The sequence below is a fragment of the Panthera uncia genome, unplaced genomic scaffold (genome assembly GCF_023721935.1).
Source record: "Panthera uncia isolate 11264 unplaced genomic scaffold, Puncia_PCG_1.0 HiC_scaffold_166, whole genome shotgun sequence".
NCBI classification, from domain to species: domain Eukaryota; kingdom Metazoa; phylum Chordata; class Mammalia; order Carnivora; family Felidae; genus Panthera; species Panthera uncia.
Window position 1 is genome coordinate 1 of NW_026058316.1, and position 17,703 is coordinate 17,703.

General features: G+C 46.1%; 2 protein-coding genes and 1 long non-coding RNA gene across 3 annotated transcripts; 1 reads left to right on the plus strand and 2 right to left on the minus strand.

Annotated features, from left to right (window-relative positions):
- Nucleotides 1-105: 105 nt before the first annotated feature.
- LOC125917287 (proline-rich protein HaeIII subfamily 1-like) lies at nucleotides 106-996 on the minus strand. Its single transcript, XM_049623533.1, has 2 exons — nucleotides 768-996; nucleotides 106-638 (listed from the first exon to the last, which is right to left on the minus strand). Exons 1-2 carry the CDS (start codon nucleotides 994-996, stop codon nucleotides 106-108), a joined length of 762 nt encoding a protein of 253 aa, XP_049479490.1.
- LOC125917289 (G1/S-specific cyclin-E1) lies at nucleotides 247-10,900 on the plus strand. The gene is made up of 12 exons (XM_049623534.1): nucleotides 247-493; nucleotides 966-1,017; nucleotides 1,130-1,217; nucleotides 1,448-1,516; nucleotides 5,183-5,328; nucleotides 5,448-5,583; nucleotides 8,093-8,239; nucleotides 9,023-9,118; nucleotides 9,333-9,467; nucleotides 9,575-9,686; nucleotides 9,767-9,924; nucleotides 10,217-10,900. The coding sequence occupies exons 2-12, from the start codon at nucleotides 995-997 to the stop codon at nucleotides 10,337-10,339; spliced, it is 1,233 nt and encodes a 410-aa protein (XP_049479491.1). The 5' UTR covers nucleotides 247-493; nucleotides 966-994; the 3' UTR covers nucleotides 10,340-10,900.
- Nucleotides 9,151-17,403, minus strand: LOC125917291 (uncharacterized). The gene is made up of 2 exons (XR_007456138.1): nucleotides 17,223-17,403; nucleotides 9,151-10,038 (listed from the first exon to the last, which is right to left on the minus strand). It is a non-coding gene; the product is annotated as an uncharacterized LOC125917291 (long non-coding RNA).
- Nucleotides 17,404-17,703: the final 300 nt, after the last annotated feature.

Sequence of the window (17,703 nt, forward strand, 5' to 3'; positions counted from 1 at the left end):
GCGTCCCGCCCCGCGCGGCGCCGCAGCTTGCGCCGCGCAGGCCCCGCCACGGCCCCGGCCCCGCCCCTGCGGCGCGCAGGCCCTGTCACTTAGCCCCGCCCCCGCTCAGGCCCCGCCCCCCCGTCGGTTCGGAGTGCCTCGGCTGGCTTGCGCCGCGGCTGGGCGGTCCTGAGGGCGGCTGCTGGGCGGGCCCGGGCCCTCGGGCGGCCGCTGAGGGGCTCTGAGCGGCCGGGGCGGGGCGGAGGGTGGCGGGAGGGCGCGAGGGCGGGCCGGGGGCCGGTTCCGCGCGCAGGGATTTTTAAATGTCCCGCTCTTAGCCGGGCGCAGGAGCAGCCGGCTCGGCCGCCAGCGCGGTGTAGGGGGCAGGCGCGGATCCCGCCACCGCCGCGCGCTCGGCCCGCCGCCGCCTCCCGCCTCCCGGCTTCCCGCTCGCCTCTGCCTCCTGCGTCGGGCCTCAGCTCGTGCCGCCTGCCTGCCGCGGAGACGGCTTTGGGTAAGGGCCCTGCCGTGGGGCTGCGGGACGGTGCGGCGGCGAGGACTCCCAGAGCGCCCGGGTCGGGCCGGGCCGGGGTGGGGGTGGGGCGAGGCCGGGTCGCCAGGTCCCCGAGTCGTCAGCGTGGGGTGCCCCTGTAGGGTGGCTCAGAGACGGACCATGGAAAGGTGTTGAGGGGGAGACTGAGGCAGCTTGAGCCCCAAGGAAGGCGATGGGCAGGAGGGGATTTCCGGGGGGGCGTCCGGGCCCCCCCCCCCCAACCCCCGGTTCGGACCCGGCATCGCGGGTTGGTGGCGGCGCCGCGGGTGACAGGCCACCCCGGGCCCATCGGCCATTTTCCTGACCGGCCCGGGAGGCTCCCGCCGCCGCCGCCGCCCGCGCGGGAGGGGGAGGGGTGTCCGGGGCGGGCCGGCGGGCCCTGGCCCCCCACCTCTGGTCCTCCTCACCCCACTGCCCGGTTTGTGCCCCCAAGGCCTGAGATCTGATCCCACGCCCCAAGCCATGCCGAGGGAGAGAAGGGAGAGGTGAGTGGCCCGGTCGCTGGGGGGGACGGGAAGGGTGTTCAGCGGTGGGGGAGGGGTGGACCTAGATTTGGGGAGAATTCACCCTGACCTCTGTGCCACCCTGGCTTTGCAGGGATGCAAAGGAACGGGACACCATGAAAGAGGAAAGTGGCACCGATGTCTCTGTTCGCTCCAGGAAAAGAAAGGCAAATGTGGCTGTTGTGAGTACAAAGGAGACAGGTGGGGGAAGAGACCCCCCACACACACACACACAATCTTACCTGGGTACCAGACTGGGCTCCATACACCACATGTTTATTGTTAGGGGGTTAATGGGGTGCATTTGGCAGAAATGGTGCCTATAACCTAACCAACTTTTTCTCTCTTTTCTGTTTTTGTCTTTGGGTTGTTTGGTGTGTTTCCTTGTGGGGTGGGGGTTGTTTTATGTTAGTTTTTGCAGGATCCAGATGAAGAAATTGCAAAAATTGACAGGACTGTGAGAAGCCAGTGCAGCAGTCAGGTAGGTACAGTTGCTAATTGGGCCTAGGTGGAGGGCCTCCTGCTCTTTGTGGGTTAAATTGAGTCTCAGTCTCCAAAACCCTCCCGCTGAAGGGTTTTTCTCTACCTTTGGCTGCAGTACATATGGCTGAGCTCTGCCTGTCAGTGGCACTGACCTCTGCCAGCTTTGGGATTCCAGCGAGGTCTTGTGTTCCTGACCAGCACCTTTGAGATTACAAATATGCGCTGATGTCTGGAAGAACCAGAATGGACATCAAATAACTCAGTCCTCTCCTTTTGCCCTTGAGGAAACTCAGACTCAGAGGAAGAAAGTAACCCAGAGTCCTGTGCAATCAGGGGCGGAGTTCATCCTAGAGCCTTGTCTCTGAGCTGGTGAACTGGGGGGAGGGCTCCTGACACAGAGCTCTTTGGGTATGATGATGGGTGTTTGTGTGTGTTCATAAGCAACCATGAATTCTCCCCATCCATGCTACTGTTTTTCCATCATGGTGCTTAAGGACCTCCATTCCCCCTCCCACCCCCTTTAGGTCAGGTTTCTAACTTTATCCCCCTTCTGGAAGTTCTCAGCCCATCTAGCAGTTACCTACAATGATCACTGCTGTCTGGGGCTCCACCTGGCCTCAGCCAGAATGTTAGTGGAACATTCTGTGTAATGACAGATGTGTCTCAACACATTTTTTCAATTGACTAGTCCACTTCTCTTGCCTCTCCTTCATGGAGTTACCGCCAAATTTCCTGCGTGCTCATGATATCATTACAATATCAGAAGCTCCTACCAGAAAAAGCTTGTGTTATCTCTCTACCTCCAGAAATGGCTGGAGACCATAGTTAATGGTTCTAGCAGGGGAAGCAACCTATCTCCAAACTAGTGGATCAGGCCTTCTGACCCTGTCACGGATAAAAGCTGAGCAGGAGTATTATTTGAGCTGAGGGCAGTGGTTCCAACTAGGTTAGCACTGGGCTGCACATCACTTTGTTGGGCAGTAAGCAACAGCCATAGCTGGCTCTGGAAGAGTGAAGGGCTTTAAAGCAGTGGGTTTGAAGTAACAATTGTGACTGCACATAAGACCTTAGGAATTAGCATTTCTGGGGCGGTCCACCGAATATTGAACAAGGGGTTGATGATTTCCTTCTCTATTAGAAGAAGAAATACTTCATTCACTTTAGGGAAGGAAATGAGACCGCGCATCCCAGTTCTTTCCTTTTCTTTTTCTCTCCTTAAAAACAAAAAACCTTAAGCAATTTGATTTTTGTGGGTTATGATAAAATGGATCTCCACTTTGTGAAACTCAAGGTTGCTTGTTTTCCCAGCTGTTTGAATTGAAATTTCCAACTGAGAATGAAGTAAAGGCATCCATATTGACTTCTTAGAGTTTTAGAATAGTTTGTGTTCTCAAGGTGCTAGGGTGCCTAAGTGGGGCTGTCTGTGGTCCTATCCCTAAACTGTGGACAGTTGATAACTGTGGTACATGAATAGCCATATCGTTTCCCACTAACTAGAAGGAATTTTCATGGTTGTTCAGAGATTAGTGACAACAGGTTTCTGCACATTTTGTAGAGCAGATAGCTTGAAAACTGTCCATCTGTTTACAGAGGCATTTGTTGTCTTTTGTTATTTCTCTGTGTAGATTCATGAAGCTAGAGTTTTGGGGTAACACAACCTTTTTGCCTATTAATGACACACAATTTTTCTCGGGAGTTACAGTTCAACACAGTACAGTAGCCTTGAGTCACTTGTAGCCATTACGCTAACTTCCTTATAACTGCTTCATCAAGACCTCAGAGAACCTTTGATTCTTACCTTAGACCTTTCTTAACAAAAAGAATACCCTTTTATCTAAAATCCATTTAACACATCCATTTTGTTTAATTTTTTGCATAAGACCTGACCTTTTGTGTGAGTGAAATGCTGGACTTTCCATGAATGACCGCAGAACCTAATTTTACATAAGTAGTTCTATTCTTATTTAAAAGTGGCATAAGGAGTCTGAAGTGATTACAAATAGTGAAAATTGGTCTCTTGCTCTTATCCCATTCCTTCATTTATCTGCTGTGGCTCACACAATCTGTCTATGAACCTGCAGGTTAGAAACTGCCACCATTTTATCCCCCAAAGCCTGCTCTCCGCTATTTCGGCCATCTGGCTGTAGAGGGTGGCACCCAGCTTCTGCCTTCAAAACTAGAATTTATTCTTGAATGAAGAGCAACTTGAGGCACTTGTAATGTGACCCTTTTTGAGTCAAGGAAATGCTACCAGCACGTGATACTAGAGCTGGAAGAGGAGGCTGCCCTTCTGGAACAGCTGTTGGCAGGGGTTGTCATGGCTAATTTGCATGCCCAATTCTTTGCACCCTGGGTGGAGAAGAGCTTTATCCTGCTTTGCTCTCTTAGTACATGGAAAGTGCTCTGGCTTCCTCTGAAAGTGGCTGGTGTGCTGTGATAGCCTCCCTCTACCATACTTTCCAGGCAGCACCTGGAGCCCAAGTCCCCCCATGCTTATTTCTAGTCATCCCATTGTCGCTTTTCTTTAGTCAACCTTCATGAGCTGTCTGTGTTAAAAAAAAAAATGCCAAGACTTCTGTGCTGGTGGGATTGTTACCTGCCATATTGTCAACAAAATCACTCTTTATAATTCAAAAGAGTCAATCATAGGTTTCTTTTCAGAGTAGGATGATAAACAGAGTAGCTTTAAAGAGAAAATTTTCTAAATGGCAAAATGACCTTAGTATATTCCAAATATTGAAAATTGAATAACATTAAGGATCTGGAACCTTTACAAGAAAAGCAAATTGTTTGGGTTTTTAATGATGGTTTATTCACTTGTCAGTTATTTGAATCTTATTCTTTGCAAGACTTTGGGGGCAGGATTCAAAGGTCTTCAGGGGTATCTGGCTTCTGTCTCCACAGGCTTCTTAGTATATCCTGTGACCATTCCTGGATTTGGTTTTAACTAGGCAGATACTCTGTTTTGTTTTGAGTTAAGGAAAACAAAAGGTCCCCATTATGTAATACCGAAAGATGCACATTCGATGGGTTTTTGTTTTCAGACGGGGAGACTTTAAATATAGATGGTAATCAGTTTACATTTTTGATCTTCACAAGCGTAACTGGTGAATATGCAGTGCTTATGTAACTAAATACTTTTATTGGAAATTCTTTCACTTTTAAGAAATTTTTGTAAATTAGTTGTACTTGTTAAGCAAATTTTTGAGTTGTGACCAGATAATCCCACGAGACACTTCAGAAATTATGCACAGTGTCTTACTGGCCTGCAAATGAATTTGTGGTTCGGTTTGGTTCATATTGTATTGTAAGAGGTGTTGGTGTTTTATCTTAACCCCCCTTGCATCCATCTTACTGCTCAGGTACTTCTTACGAGTGTGACAGTGTGGAGGATCCAAATGCTACTGACTTTGGAGTTTTCTTAGATATCTACTGTACAGACTCCTAAGTCAAAGACGAATGAAACGAAAGCCTGGGGTTATCACTGTGGCTTTTCCTTCGCCGTTCCATATTCATCTTACTTTAAGCCAGAATATATATTTAGGTCTGGAGATTGCTCTGCAGTGTTAAGGCAGTTTCTGTTTTGCTAGCTGTTCTACAAATCAATGAATGCAAAAATAGCTGGCTCGCGTCAAACATTTAAAAATACGTTTTCCTTCTATAGCCTTGGGATGGCAGTTCAGTGTGTGAAAACCCCTGCTCCTTGATTCCTACACCTGACAAAGAAGAGGATGAGCCAACGTACCCTAGTTCCACCTGTGGGCCTCAGAGTTTCATGCCCTCCAGAGCCTCACCACTGCCTATACTGAAGTAAGTTGACCACCACGTGCTTTCCAGGTCTCTTCCTCCTTGTGCTCAAGCTCACCAAGTTAGAATGGATGCATATTGACACCTACCTGTTGTTTTTCACTTGGTTGTGTGTTTTGTAGCTGGGCAAATAGAGACGAGGTTTGGAAAATCATGTTAAACAAGGAGAAGACCTACTTAAGGGATAAGCACTTTATGCAGCGGCACCCTCTCCTGCAGCCTAAAATGCGAGCAATTCTTCTGGATTGGTTAATGGAGGTGAGCTTGAGTCTTCCTGCTGACTGGAAGCATCGACCACTTCTGGAATCTTCTGTGTTGTTATGATCTCTGTGCGTTTCATCCCATCGACACATTCTGTGTCTCTGAGGCTGTGGTATATATACTACAGCAGTTTAACGTTTTGCTTGCATTCTACCTTAGAATTTCTGAAGTCTCTTTACCTCTTAGATACCTGTTTTTAAGTTGGCATCGAATTTTTTTCTTCAAAGCTCAAATAATTCCAGAAGTTCTATTTTCCATTTAACTGTAAATATTGATATTTGGTCTTTGTTAATTAAATTACTTTTAAATATATCCAGCGGAATGCAGATAACAGCTATTTGATAGCCACTATCATAAGTTTTAAAAATATATGAACAGGCTTATCTTTAACAGAGAGCTTACATTGTTCCTTTTTAACTCTTTAGAATCCATTTCCCTTTCCCCACAGAATATCCTCTTAACAAAATATATCGTTTAATTCTTTTATTGGCCACACTATCGTACTTCTCTGCAACAATTGATCAAAAGAACAAGTATTGGGGTGTCTGGGTGGCTCAGTCAGTTAAGCACCCAACTTGGGCTCAGGTCATGCTCTCGCGGTTCATGGGTTTGAGACCCACATCAAGCTCTCTGCTGTCAGCGCAGAGCCCTCTTCAGATCCTCTGTCTCCCTCTTTCTCAGCCCCTCCCCCACACTGTCTGTCTTTCTCTCTCTTGCTCTCTCAAAAATAAACAGTAAAAAAATGAATTAAGAAAAAGAACAAGTATTACATATTTTGATGGGTAATTAAACATAAAAAGCGATACTGTATGGGCAGTGTACCTCTTTCTGAGAGGAAGTGTGGGTGACTCAGTAGTGCCTCAGGGTGCTTCCTGGACACCTCTGTGAGCCTTGGGTGATGAGAAATGGGATGTTCAACATCTTCTGTGATGTTGAAGGACATCTCAGGCAGATCCATTTTGTGGAAAAGGACATAAGGAAGTTGCATGCCTAAATATTCCCTAAAAACAAACTGCTCTGTACTGTTTGGAAAGTGTGTGTCCAGGGGTATTCGTACCCCAGTTATGCTCATCCTAGAATCAAATCCCCTGCTGCCACCATCTATGTGTCTTCATTAGGCAAGTCACTTAACTTAGAATCTTGGTTTTCTCATCTGTAATATTTGCTACCAGTATTTTCCTTGCAGAGTTTATATGGATTAGAAATAGTATGTATGAAGTGCAGCTTACATAATAGGCAAGAAAAGATAGCTGTTTTTACCATTATCAATTCGCTTTTCTTTATTGGTCTCTGAAAATATTAACATTTTCTGTACTGAGTTCTTTGGCATGACTGCTTGAAACTAGAGGCCTTGCAGGTGCCATCCACAGGCCCACTGTGGCACATAGACTTTGTGGGCCCTTTGGGTCAATTTATAATTCCTTGAAGCATTAGATGTGTAGTGTGCTGCATTCTCCCACGCTTCAACTCATTAGATGTTGTGACTGGGAAGTTCTATTTGTATTATGCAGTTGATGCCAAATACTTTAAGGAAGGTTTTTCTCTGAAAGTCCGTCAAAAAAGTCATGTAATACCATTGAAAAGATAGAAAAGAATGGTAACCGTTTTGTCCTTGCTGAGACAATACTTGAGGCTTGTGTGCAGTGATGCTGTTTCTCAGCCTCTAGCCCTGCGAGGAAGTCAGCACGCGTGTGGGAAAGGTGGCGCTCATGCTGTGTGCCCAGTTGTGAGCCGGGTGACACAAGTTTGAGAGTTTGTTCCTGAGAGGACAGAAGCTCTAGTTTCACTTCTGATCAGATTGTAATTGTGTTACTTTATGAAAACTGACTTTAAATATGCCCTAGCCTGGACTTTAGAAACACTGTTTGGTGATTGATGGAATTTTCTATTAATGTTCTGTTGTTTCTCTGGTGCCTTAACCCCATGAGTTAACACTTATACATGGGAAGGCCTGTTTAGGAATAGCAGTTTTATATGTATAAACAGACATTTGATGGTGGTGATGAGTTGAGGTCTAATATTTCCTTGGTCTTCTTCAGCTCCCTCATGCACACCATTTTCCCCTGTCTCTCAGCAATCCTATGAGGTGGGCAGGGCAGGCATGGTCCTGATATTACAGTTTGAGATAATTGTTCACACTTTTTCCATGAAAATGCTGCTGTACCAGGCAATGAACATACCTTCCTTCCCCTGCCTGTGAACATTTGCTCTTACTATTATTATTATTAATGTAGATCATAGAACACTTAATCCTTGTATGCGAGTTCTAGTTTTTCATTGTGTACGTGCTTGGGGACAAGCAAGGTAACAATCCTTTCAGAAAAGCAAAGTTCTGTCTCTCCTGATTTGGTTATATTGTCCTTCACCAAAACTCATGACAAATGTTTATGTTTTTGTTGTTTTTTGGTTTTTGGGTTTTGTGTGTGTTTTTTTTTTTTTTTGTTTTTTTTGTTTTTGTCTTTCTTTTTTCCTCAAGTAACTGTTCTAAAACTTACTGTTTTTTCAGGTGTGTGAAGTCTATAAACTTCACAGAGAGACATTTTACTTGGCACAGGATTTCTTTGATCGGTATATGGCAACGCAACAAAATATCGTAAAAACACTTTTACAGCTTATTGGGATTTCATCTTTATTTATTGCTGCCAAACTTGAGGTAAATCATTTTCAAATGTTATGTAGCATATGCCGTTTTTTGAGATCCTCTGAGATTACTGGAAGAGGCCAACTTTTTGTCTACATTTTTCTAATTTGAGGTCATCTAAAGTAAAGATACATGCAGAAAGGGCTAGAAATTAACCAAGAAGTGAGAGAAGTAGTGAGTCTATAAAATGTTTAAGTTAATGTAGTTACTTTAAGCCAAAAAATTGAACTTTGACCCAAGAGGATTAAAAATTTTGGAATGCTGGGGTGCCTGGGTGGCTCAGTCGGTTGGGCGGCCGACTTCGGCTCAGGTCATGATCTCGCGGTCAGTGAGTTCAAGCCCCGCGTCGGGCTCTGTGCTGACAACTCGGAGCCTGGAGCCTGTTTCGGATTCTGTGTCTCCCTCTCTCTGACCCTCCCCCGTTCATGCTCTGTCTCTCTCTCTGTCTCAAAAATAAATAAATGTTAAAAAAAAAAAAAAAAATTTTTTGGAATGCTTAGAAGGGTGGATGGGCCTAACTTGCAAACATGTTGCTAAAGGTATTAAAAAGGTGAAAATTTCAAAACTCTCCCCACTGAATAGAAGTTGTGTTTATGCATTTCTTTATTGGGGTGGGGGGAGTTGTTTCTTTCACAGTGAACACATTTTGACCAGCAGAGTAGCCCCTATATGTATTCCATGGTGCTCCCTTTCTCTTTTCCTGGTAGAATACTAAAAACAATATTTGGATGTACATTATAAGTTAAAACTATTAGAGATTTTTGCTAGTTGTTTCTCCCTTATATTTCCTTTTAGGAAATCTATCCTCCAAAGCTGCACCAGTTTGCGTATGTCACAGATGGGGCTTGTTCAGGAGAGGAAATTCTTAGCATGGAATTAATCATTATGAAGGTAGGTTACAAGTTAATTTTTCAGTCCTTTTTAAAAAATGCATACATAATAGCTTTTCCACATTCGTGTGAGTGCATCCGCCTAGGTGTTCTCCAGCTGGACACATTGTGGCGTGGAACATGGCTGCATTTTGAACTCCTTTAGAGGCCCAAGGGGAGCAGAAATATCTTTTTCTTTTCTCAACCATTGGTCTCTTTTGTCTGTTTTCCCTTAGGCCCTTAAGTGGCATTTAAGTCCCCTGACCATTGTGTCCTGGCTGAATGTATATATGCAGGTTGCATATCTAAATGATTTATATGAAGTGCTCCTACCACAGTATCCCCAGCAAATCTTCATACAGATTGCAGAGGTAAGTGGCTCTGTTACCTCTGTGGGGCTGCCTACCCCGTCATTAGATTAACTCTAGAAGGGATGTATGTTGGCCATCTGCCTCAGTGTTCTTTTTCTTCTCCATAGCTTTTAGATCTTTGTGTCCTGGATGTTGGCTGCTTAGAATTTCCCTATGGTGTACTTGCTGCTTCTGCCTTGTATCATTTCTCTTCCTCTGAATTGATGCAAAAGGTTTCAGGTACGTTGGCTTTTCCGGTCCATTCACAAGGTGTAGTAAACTTCCAAACCAATCGAGCCTAAAATTTATTTTCGTTGCAGGGTATCAGTGGTGTGATATAGAGAAGTGTGTCAAGTGGATGGTTCCATTTGCCATGGTCATAAGAGAGACAGGAAGTTCAAAACTTAAGCACTTCAGGGGAGTTCCTGCTGAAGATGCGCACAACATCCAGACCCATATAAACAGCTTGGATTTGCTGGTCAGTAGCCTTCCTCGTTTCCCAGATAAATTCCTTAAAACTGCTTAAATAGCCTCTTCACTTTTCTTCAGGCAGGCTCCAGATAGCCCAGAAAGAGTCCAATTCTTTTGGTTCCTTAAAAAAGAAAATTGCGGTCAGTAGATGCTGTGTCTGAATAGCATGTAGACCAGAGACTTTTAGATTGTTCTTTGCTATTTTTTTCCCCTCATTTCCTTAGAAAACAGCACACAGAACGCGAAGCCCAAAGGATACACTCTTCCATTTTAACATTTGTCACTTTTGTTCTTAACAGGACAAAGCCCAAGCAAAGAAAGCCATATTGTCTGAACAAAACAGGATTTCTCCTCTCCCCACCGGGGTCCTCACTCCCCCACAGAGCAGCAAGAAGCAGAGCAGTGGGCAGGGGACAGCGTGACCACACCAGCGTTCTCCACCAAAGACAGTTGTGCAGAAGTGCCTGCTCCAAGTTCTCTTCTGTGCGCCGCGGCAGGGGCCCGCATTAGCTTTTACAGACATTTAAATGGGAGAGCACGTCTCTTCCGCAACCGAAGTGTTTCTGTGGATGGCATTGGACAGGGAGAAGTGTTTTTTATTGAACGCTTAGGTTTTTTTAAATAAGTGGGTCAAGTACACCAGCCACCTCCAGAACACCAATGAGTGCTCCAGATGCTGCTAAGGAGGGTGATACTTGACTTGATTGACTATTCACACAGATAACAAAGGCTTGAAGTCGAGGAGTGCCACGTTGCCGTTGGTCTCCCCTTGGGTGTTCTGGGTTGTGTCGTATTGAGTGGAACAGGTGGTTGTGAGCATTGTGATGTGGAGCCCACAACCAGCTGTGCTGGGGGCCTGCCCTTTTCACACTATCAGTTGACAATATACAATGCCTTTTATGAACTGTTATTTTGTAAGTGCTGCTATGTCTATCCGTTTTTTAATAAAGATAACACTGTCTTTGAGACAGCTGGTTTTATGAGCTATGTCTGATCATTTAAGTTAGAAGTCACCTTTGAATGTGGCTATACCAGGTTCTCTTTTTTAACTTCGTACTTCTTGAAGCTCACACCTTTCAAGCAAATATATTTAAAAGAAAACTTTTGACATGAGCTCTAGGTGCAGCCTCGAAGGCCTCCCACGGGTCCCCTGAAGTGGGAATGAGGCTTCCATTTGGTATTTCTCCCACAATGCCCTGCTCAGGGGCGGCTCACTGGAGGGCTGTGGCAGTAGTGGGGGAGTCATGTCTGCATCCGAGAGGATTCCTAGGTATAATTTCTGCCCCAGGACAGGCCAAAGGACATAAAGAATCTGTAATTAGTGTTACTTAATGCTCTTCGTCCTTACTCAAATCTTAACCTAAAGAACTTTTGTTTGGAGAACTTGTTAACATGATGTAGCCTAAAACTATAGTTCGAAGAAAATGTAAAGTAACATTGTATGTAGCTCAAGGCCAGATGTCAGTGTACCGTCTTGTTCTGTGACCATCGATGCAGTCACCATGGGCCTTGCTAATGGAGGAAGCCACTGTCCACTTTAAGGCCTAATGTGTACAGTTCACATTACATTTTGTTGAACATTCTCATAGTGGTGGTCATGTCAGGTTTTGTGTTCCACTTCCTTGCAGTGCTTTGGTGTATGGGTTCATAAAAGGGAGGGTGAATGAGCAAATAAATCCCACTTATTTTTGACTCGGTATTTTATCTCATTTTGCAAAATCGTGCCTGAAGTAGAAAAACAGCCATTTTAAAACTGTACCATATTATAGACAAAGTTGGAGAGAGACCCTACTCTTTTCACCTTGTGATGTTCTAGTTTTCTAAGCTTTAATACAGTTTTCCTAAAAAATGCATTATAAATCTACATGTAATGGTATTTAGTCAAATGGTACTCCTAGCTAGTTATTTCTTCATCTTAGGCAGAGATGTTCCCACCTTAAAAAGCAGTGAATTCTAAATGGTGATCATTTGGAAGTAACTTGTTGGAAAAATCCTGAAAGTGGTTAATTTATACTTGGCATTTTCTATGCAAAATTGTGGCACTGAAAAACATTTCTATTTCTCAAAGCTTCAGGTAAGTGTGAGGACTTGACATGTGAGGTAACTGGTTTGAAAGCACGTTTGAAGTAAACACTTCATAGGCTGTTTGGCCCTTGTATCGCGGAGCATTACCGGATCCACTGAGATGAGAATGCCTTACATGTAAACTTAAGAGTGTTGCGTTTCTGGACATCGGTGTTTTGTTTTTGTTTTTATTAAATGACACTGTTGCCATGGGAATCACCTGGGCTCATGAAGGATGAGTCCTGGATGGATAAGTGAAATTCATAGTAATCAATATTTTCTGCGGCCCTGCCAGGAGCCCTAAGAGCCACTAGTAAGGAAACTCAAGTTTCCCTGATTTAAGGAGCTCCTTTTGCTAGTAGTTAGTACACACTTCACTGGTTGGCTCTGCATACCCAACTGCCAAGTCAGTCTTGTTCCGCAATTCGGCTAAAACCAGGTGAGGCCCGCTAATGCCCGACAGACATCAGGGGTGGAAATGGCAGCTCTGGTCAAGCTGGGTGGACAGACACTCTGAGGCAGAGATGGTGAGCAGGAAGGACCCGGAGAAGGAGGTGACGTGGCCCCTAGTCTAACTTCCTTGTCTTACAGGAGAAACTAAGAGTAACTTATTGACCAACCATGAGGGCTGATTGGATTGTGGTAGAGCAAACCACATCCTCACATCCTGCCCCAGCTCGCAGTTCGCTGGCTAGACCTCACCAGAGCTGCTCTGGCGTCTGCCTGCCCACCCCCCCCCCCCCCCCCCCCCCCCGTGCCGAAGAAAGAAAACACTGGTCTTCGGGTAGTGCGTGTCGAAGGCTTTCCAATGCCATCTTCCCTGGGTGGAACTTGGACAGCTCATTGTTTCATGGGTTTCATACCAAGGGGATACATGGACTTTAAGTTCCTAAAGGCAGATAAGTAAAGCTTTTGAGCCCTTTAAGGTTTGGAGCACAGTGCGAGATCCACTTCTAGCCTCTAACTCAGACACAAACGGGATTGGAGTTTATTCGGGCAAAATTAGGCTGTAGCTCAGAGCAGAGTTGGAAAGAGAAATCAAATCTGATAATGTCTAGTCATATTTACCCAACCGTGCATTTTCCTACCACATGTTCAACATTTTGAAATTCAAATCACATTTATACCTTGGACATTGTTAGAAGACTATTTTTATCCCTGCTGTAATCATCTAATTTGCTGATTACAGGTCTCAAATTGCCACAGAGAACTCAATTTTTGAAAGAATTGTCCTGTTTGATCAAATATGTTATTCAAGCAATGCAGTCATTTGTTCCACAAGGTTACCTGCCAGGCAGAGCTAACCAGGAGTAATAGCATTAGAAACCTATACTTAAAATCAAGCATTAGCTAATCTGCCTGTGACAATAGAGTCTTAAATATAATTTGCTGCAGATACTTCAGTCCCTGCACTGACAGACAATTGCATTTTGTATTCAATGAGCATAGATTTTTCCTAACTCATCCCAATTCCAAATTTAACTCCAGAAGACTCTAATGTGCTCAGTTTCACAGGCTTACCAGGTACTATTCCCCAGGAGCCTCAGACAGGAGGGCAATAGTGTCCTGAGTTAAATAAATACTCCTTCTGCCACCCCCACCCCCAGCTGTCTTTTAAATCGCTTCTCCTGATCAATGCCAATTCCAAAAACTGTACCACCTGACTGTGCAGTGAGTTCTATTCTGATGGGGGCTTCCCTAGGATGATATGAGGCGCCCTCACTTGCAAGCTCCTGCTGCGTGCTGGGCATGCCCAGTGCTAGAGACCAAAGCAATGGGGTGCAGGTGTACAGCTCAGGTGAGCCAGGGAGACCAGGAAACAGCTAGAATCCCGGAGTCTGGGGGCACGGAACGGGTCTGTTGCAGGGACAGTACTTCTGTTCGACAGGGGGTTGTTTTGTCCTCCCCCGCAGCCAGTGAAGAGCCGTCACGAGTCGGTGTAGGAAGTGGGAGATGAGGCAGAGGAGGTGACAGAGGCCACATCACAATGAGCTTTTATGTGTCAAGCTGGACACAGGCCTGATGTCCCTATATGTATGGACAGCAGGGAGCTGGTGTTTGTGAAAAGGATGGTGATGTGCTCAGAGCAACGTCAGGAGGCAGGAGTTGAAGAAACAAGCCCAGAGTTCTGCCTCCACGTGCCCTGGGAAAATGTAGTACATGCATCAGGAATTTCTGAATGGCCCTGCATGAAGGACTTCCCAACATCGCTTTTCAGGCCACGGTGACTTCTGCCTCTGCACCTCTGCCTGTCAACCCATCCAGTCAGCTAGATCCTCACCTCCTGCAGGAGACCACTCTTGTCTGGCCCACACTGATGTCATTTCTTTGCTGGGCTCTGGTGTCACATATACCTTCTGTCTCCCGAGCTTTGGGCTTCTGTCCCCACGCACCACACACCGCCCTCACCAAGGCCACCCAAGACCCCCACGAGGCAAACCTAATAGCACCCTTCAGGGCATCTTTGCCACACTTAGTGAACCCTGCCCCCCCCCCCCCACCTGTTCCCTTAGGAACTTCTCACTTCTCTGATTTCTCTCTCCCAGGCCCCCAGCTACACACCAGGTATCATTCCTTCCAGGCACAAGGTGGAGGAGCCTCAGGTCCACTGCCCTCGGCATTCCAGCCCTGGGCAAGCTCACCACTCATTTGGCGCCTCCCCCTGTGCCTTCCTGTCTCCCACTTTGCATCTCCAGTCTGCCAGGCTCACCCTGCTCCCCACCTGCAGAGCCACCCGCCTGAAGGGTGCCTCCACCTGTGCATCACCGCAACGTGCATCTTCTAGGGGAACTGCTTACTTCACTTTCCATTGTTCATACACTCAGGAAAGATGGGAACTAGGATACACAATACACATAGGAAAACCACTCAGTTCACAAGTCATCAGGGGAAGGCAAAACAAAACAGCTCACATGCATCAGACAGGCAAAAATGTTTAAGCTCAGAAAATACTACAATGACTTACCAGATTCGCCAAATTGGCTTCACATCTTTTTTTTTTTTTTAAGGACTATACCAGTGAAGACTCCACTGAAGGGCCCCCTTGTCTCCCTCCCCAGCCCCGTCAGCTTTCTGTCTCTCTTTCCTTCTCAGAGGAAACAATCACTCTGAGGTCAGTGTGGATGATTCCCACACATATTTTTAGACTTTTATCATTTATATTTGGCTCCATAAGCAATGGCCTTACAGAATCACTGCCCTGAGTGTCTTAAAAATTCACACAAGTGGAATCAGACCTTACATATAATAACACCACTTCCTATTTTCTTTCAACATTATTTTCAAGTTATACCCATGCGGACGCACGTAGGGTTGGATTCATTTATTTTGAACTGTGATAGAGTTTTCTTGTGTGAATATCTCACAGTGTATATATTCCCGCCCGGGCCGGTCCACACATAGGTCACCAATTCCTTCACCGTCACAGACAATGCTGCAATGAACATCTTGTGCACACGTGTGCCATGGGTGTGGATTCCTCCGGGCACATTACCAGACCTGGAATCGCCGTGTCAAAGGCCATGTGCTCCTGCAACTTGACTAGATGCCGTCAGCTAATTCCCCAAATTACGCCAATTTATCCTCCCAGCCAGGGAGTGTGAGAGTTCCTGCCTTCCCACATCTGCTCCAGCACTTGGTACCGCCATCTTTTCTTCCTATTCAAATTGCTTTTTTTTTTTTAATGTTTTTATTTATTTTTGAGACAGAGAGAGACAGAGCATGAGCAGGGGAGTGGCAGAGAGAGAGGGAGACACAGAATCTGAAGCAGGCTCCAGGCTCTGAGCTGTCAGCACAGAGCCCGACGCGGGGCTCAAACTCACGGACTGTGAGATCATGACCTGAGCTGAAGTCGGTCAGCTGACTGAGCCACCCAAGCGCCCCTCAAATTGCGATTATTTAACTTTCTTGTTTTTTCTCCGATTATGGAAGCGGAGCATGTTTGTTATAATAAATTAGAGTACCACAAACATGTACAACCTCGAAAGCGAACCACCCCCCCCAGAGATACCATTCTTAATAGTTTTCATGTTAAAAGAGCATACCTTGCTCCGGAATTTTTTCTATGCATTCAGTAACATGAATAGACAAAATGTTTGCTGGTTTTTGTACAGGGCTACTTCGTCTGATTGTATCTCTTAAGTAGTTTAAAAGGCACATGCCCATACAAACTCACCCCCATCTTTTTATTTTTCAGTGATTGCTTGCCTATTGATTTCATTGCTTAGCACCTGATTGCAGGGCCTGGCACATGATAGGTACTTATTAAAAATATGTTCTCCCTGAATGAATGGGGAGATGGATGGATTCTTACATGTGCAGTCACTTTCATTAAATTTCTCACTTTCCCATGTCCAGGAGAATACCTGCTATCTTCCATATGCAAAAGACCAACATTAAGATCGAAAAGCAAGACCTTAACAGAAATGAATGAGACTGGTGTTACTGTTCTAGTGTTTTTCTGGGCAAAGGAGCCCCACACCAATGAATTCTAATTCCTGGAGGGGTCGCAAGGGTGGGACGACATACAAAAGCTCAGGCTCCAATGCATCATCGGAAAGACAGCTAGACAGACAAATCCATTCCTCCGGTTGTCCAGAAAGTTCTCTATGCCCCTCTTGCTAAGCACCTAACCAAATTATACCTTGTTGTAGGCAAGGAAGGAGCACTCAGTCCATGTGAGATGATGCCTTGGTCTGAAGCACTCCCTCTGAAGTTCTGTGTCCTCCACCCACCCCAGCCCCCTCCAGCTCTGTGCAGGAGTCTGGGTCTGTGGGTCTTGCACTGCCAAGTGGGGTTCTGTTGTGTTTGGGCCGCAAGGAGGTTTTGAAGCATTTGAGCTGACCTACAACTTGGGAGAGCTCACACAGAGCTGCGGCTGCCCAGCACCCGGCAGGGCACCAGAGTTCCCACCACCCCTGCCACTGGCTTGGGGCTCCCTGCTGCTGATCCTTACCTACACACTGCCAATCTTCTGCAGAAGACAAACAGCTTGCACCCCTACCTCCAGCAAAAGTGAGAAAACAGTATGGATGCAGAAAATAGAAAGGTTCAAGAAAAGTGACAGAGCATCTCTCTCCCTGGAAGCGTCAGATATTTGAATATGTCTAACACCAGGACAAAGTATCTTGGTGTCCAAGGACATGTTCTTTACCTGCCTGCCTCCCACGGGCACTGTGTTTGATTCCTGGATTTTCAGTAGAGTCCTCCCAAGGGCCATGGGGCTTTCAGCTCGTCACTTACCTACTTCGGGCTTGGGTTTCCTCATCTGCCCAGCGAGCGGGAGGCCACGGCATGTTCTCTCAGTGCGAGCCCAGCCTCTCAGGGGTTAAGAGTTGTTTTCTGTTTCTCTTCAAACAGTCATCCAGGTGGTGATGAAAGACGGGTTTGCGGTGTTTTTAGGTTTGCAGTACACTTCAGGGAACTTCCCTGCTTCCTGTCATGCAAAGGAGGTTTCTTTCTTTAAGGCAGCAAGGCCGGGTACGGGGCAAGGGTGACAGTGCACAGGGCAGAAGTCAAACTGGCAAGCAGGTGGGCTGAAAGCCTGCCCTACCTCCCCCTGGTCCTCTAGGCTGCCTGGTGACCTCAGGGTGACCTTTGACACTCAGCCTATGTACCGCATGCCAAGGCCAGAGGTGGGGCAGGTGTGATTCCAGGGCTACTTTCAGAAAAAGCCCCCCGCCCCACAAAGGCTGGTGCCTGAAAGGGAACTGGCCCTGCAGGG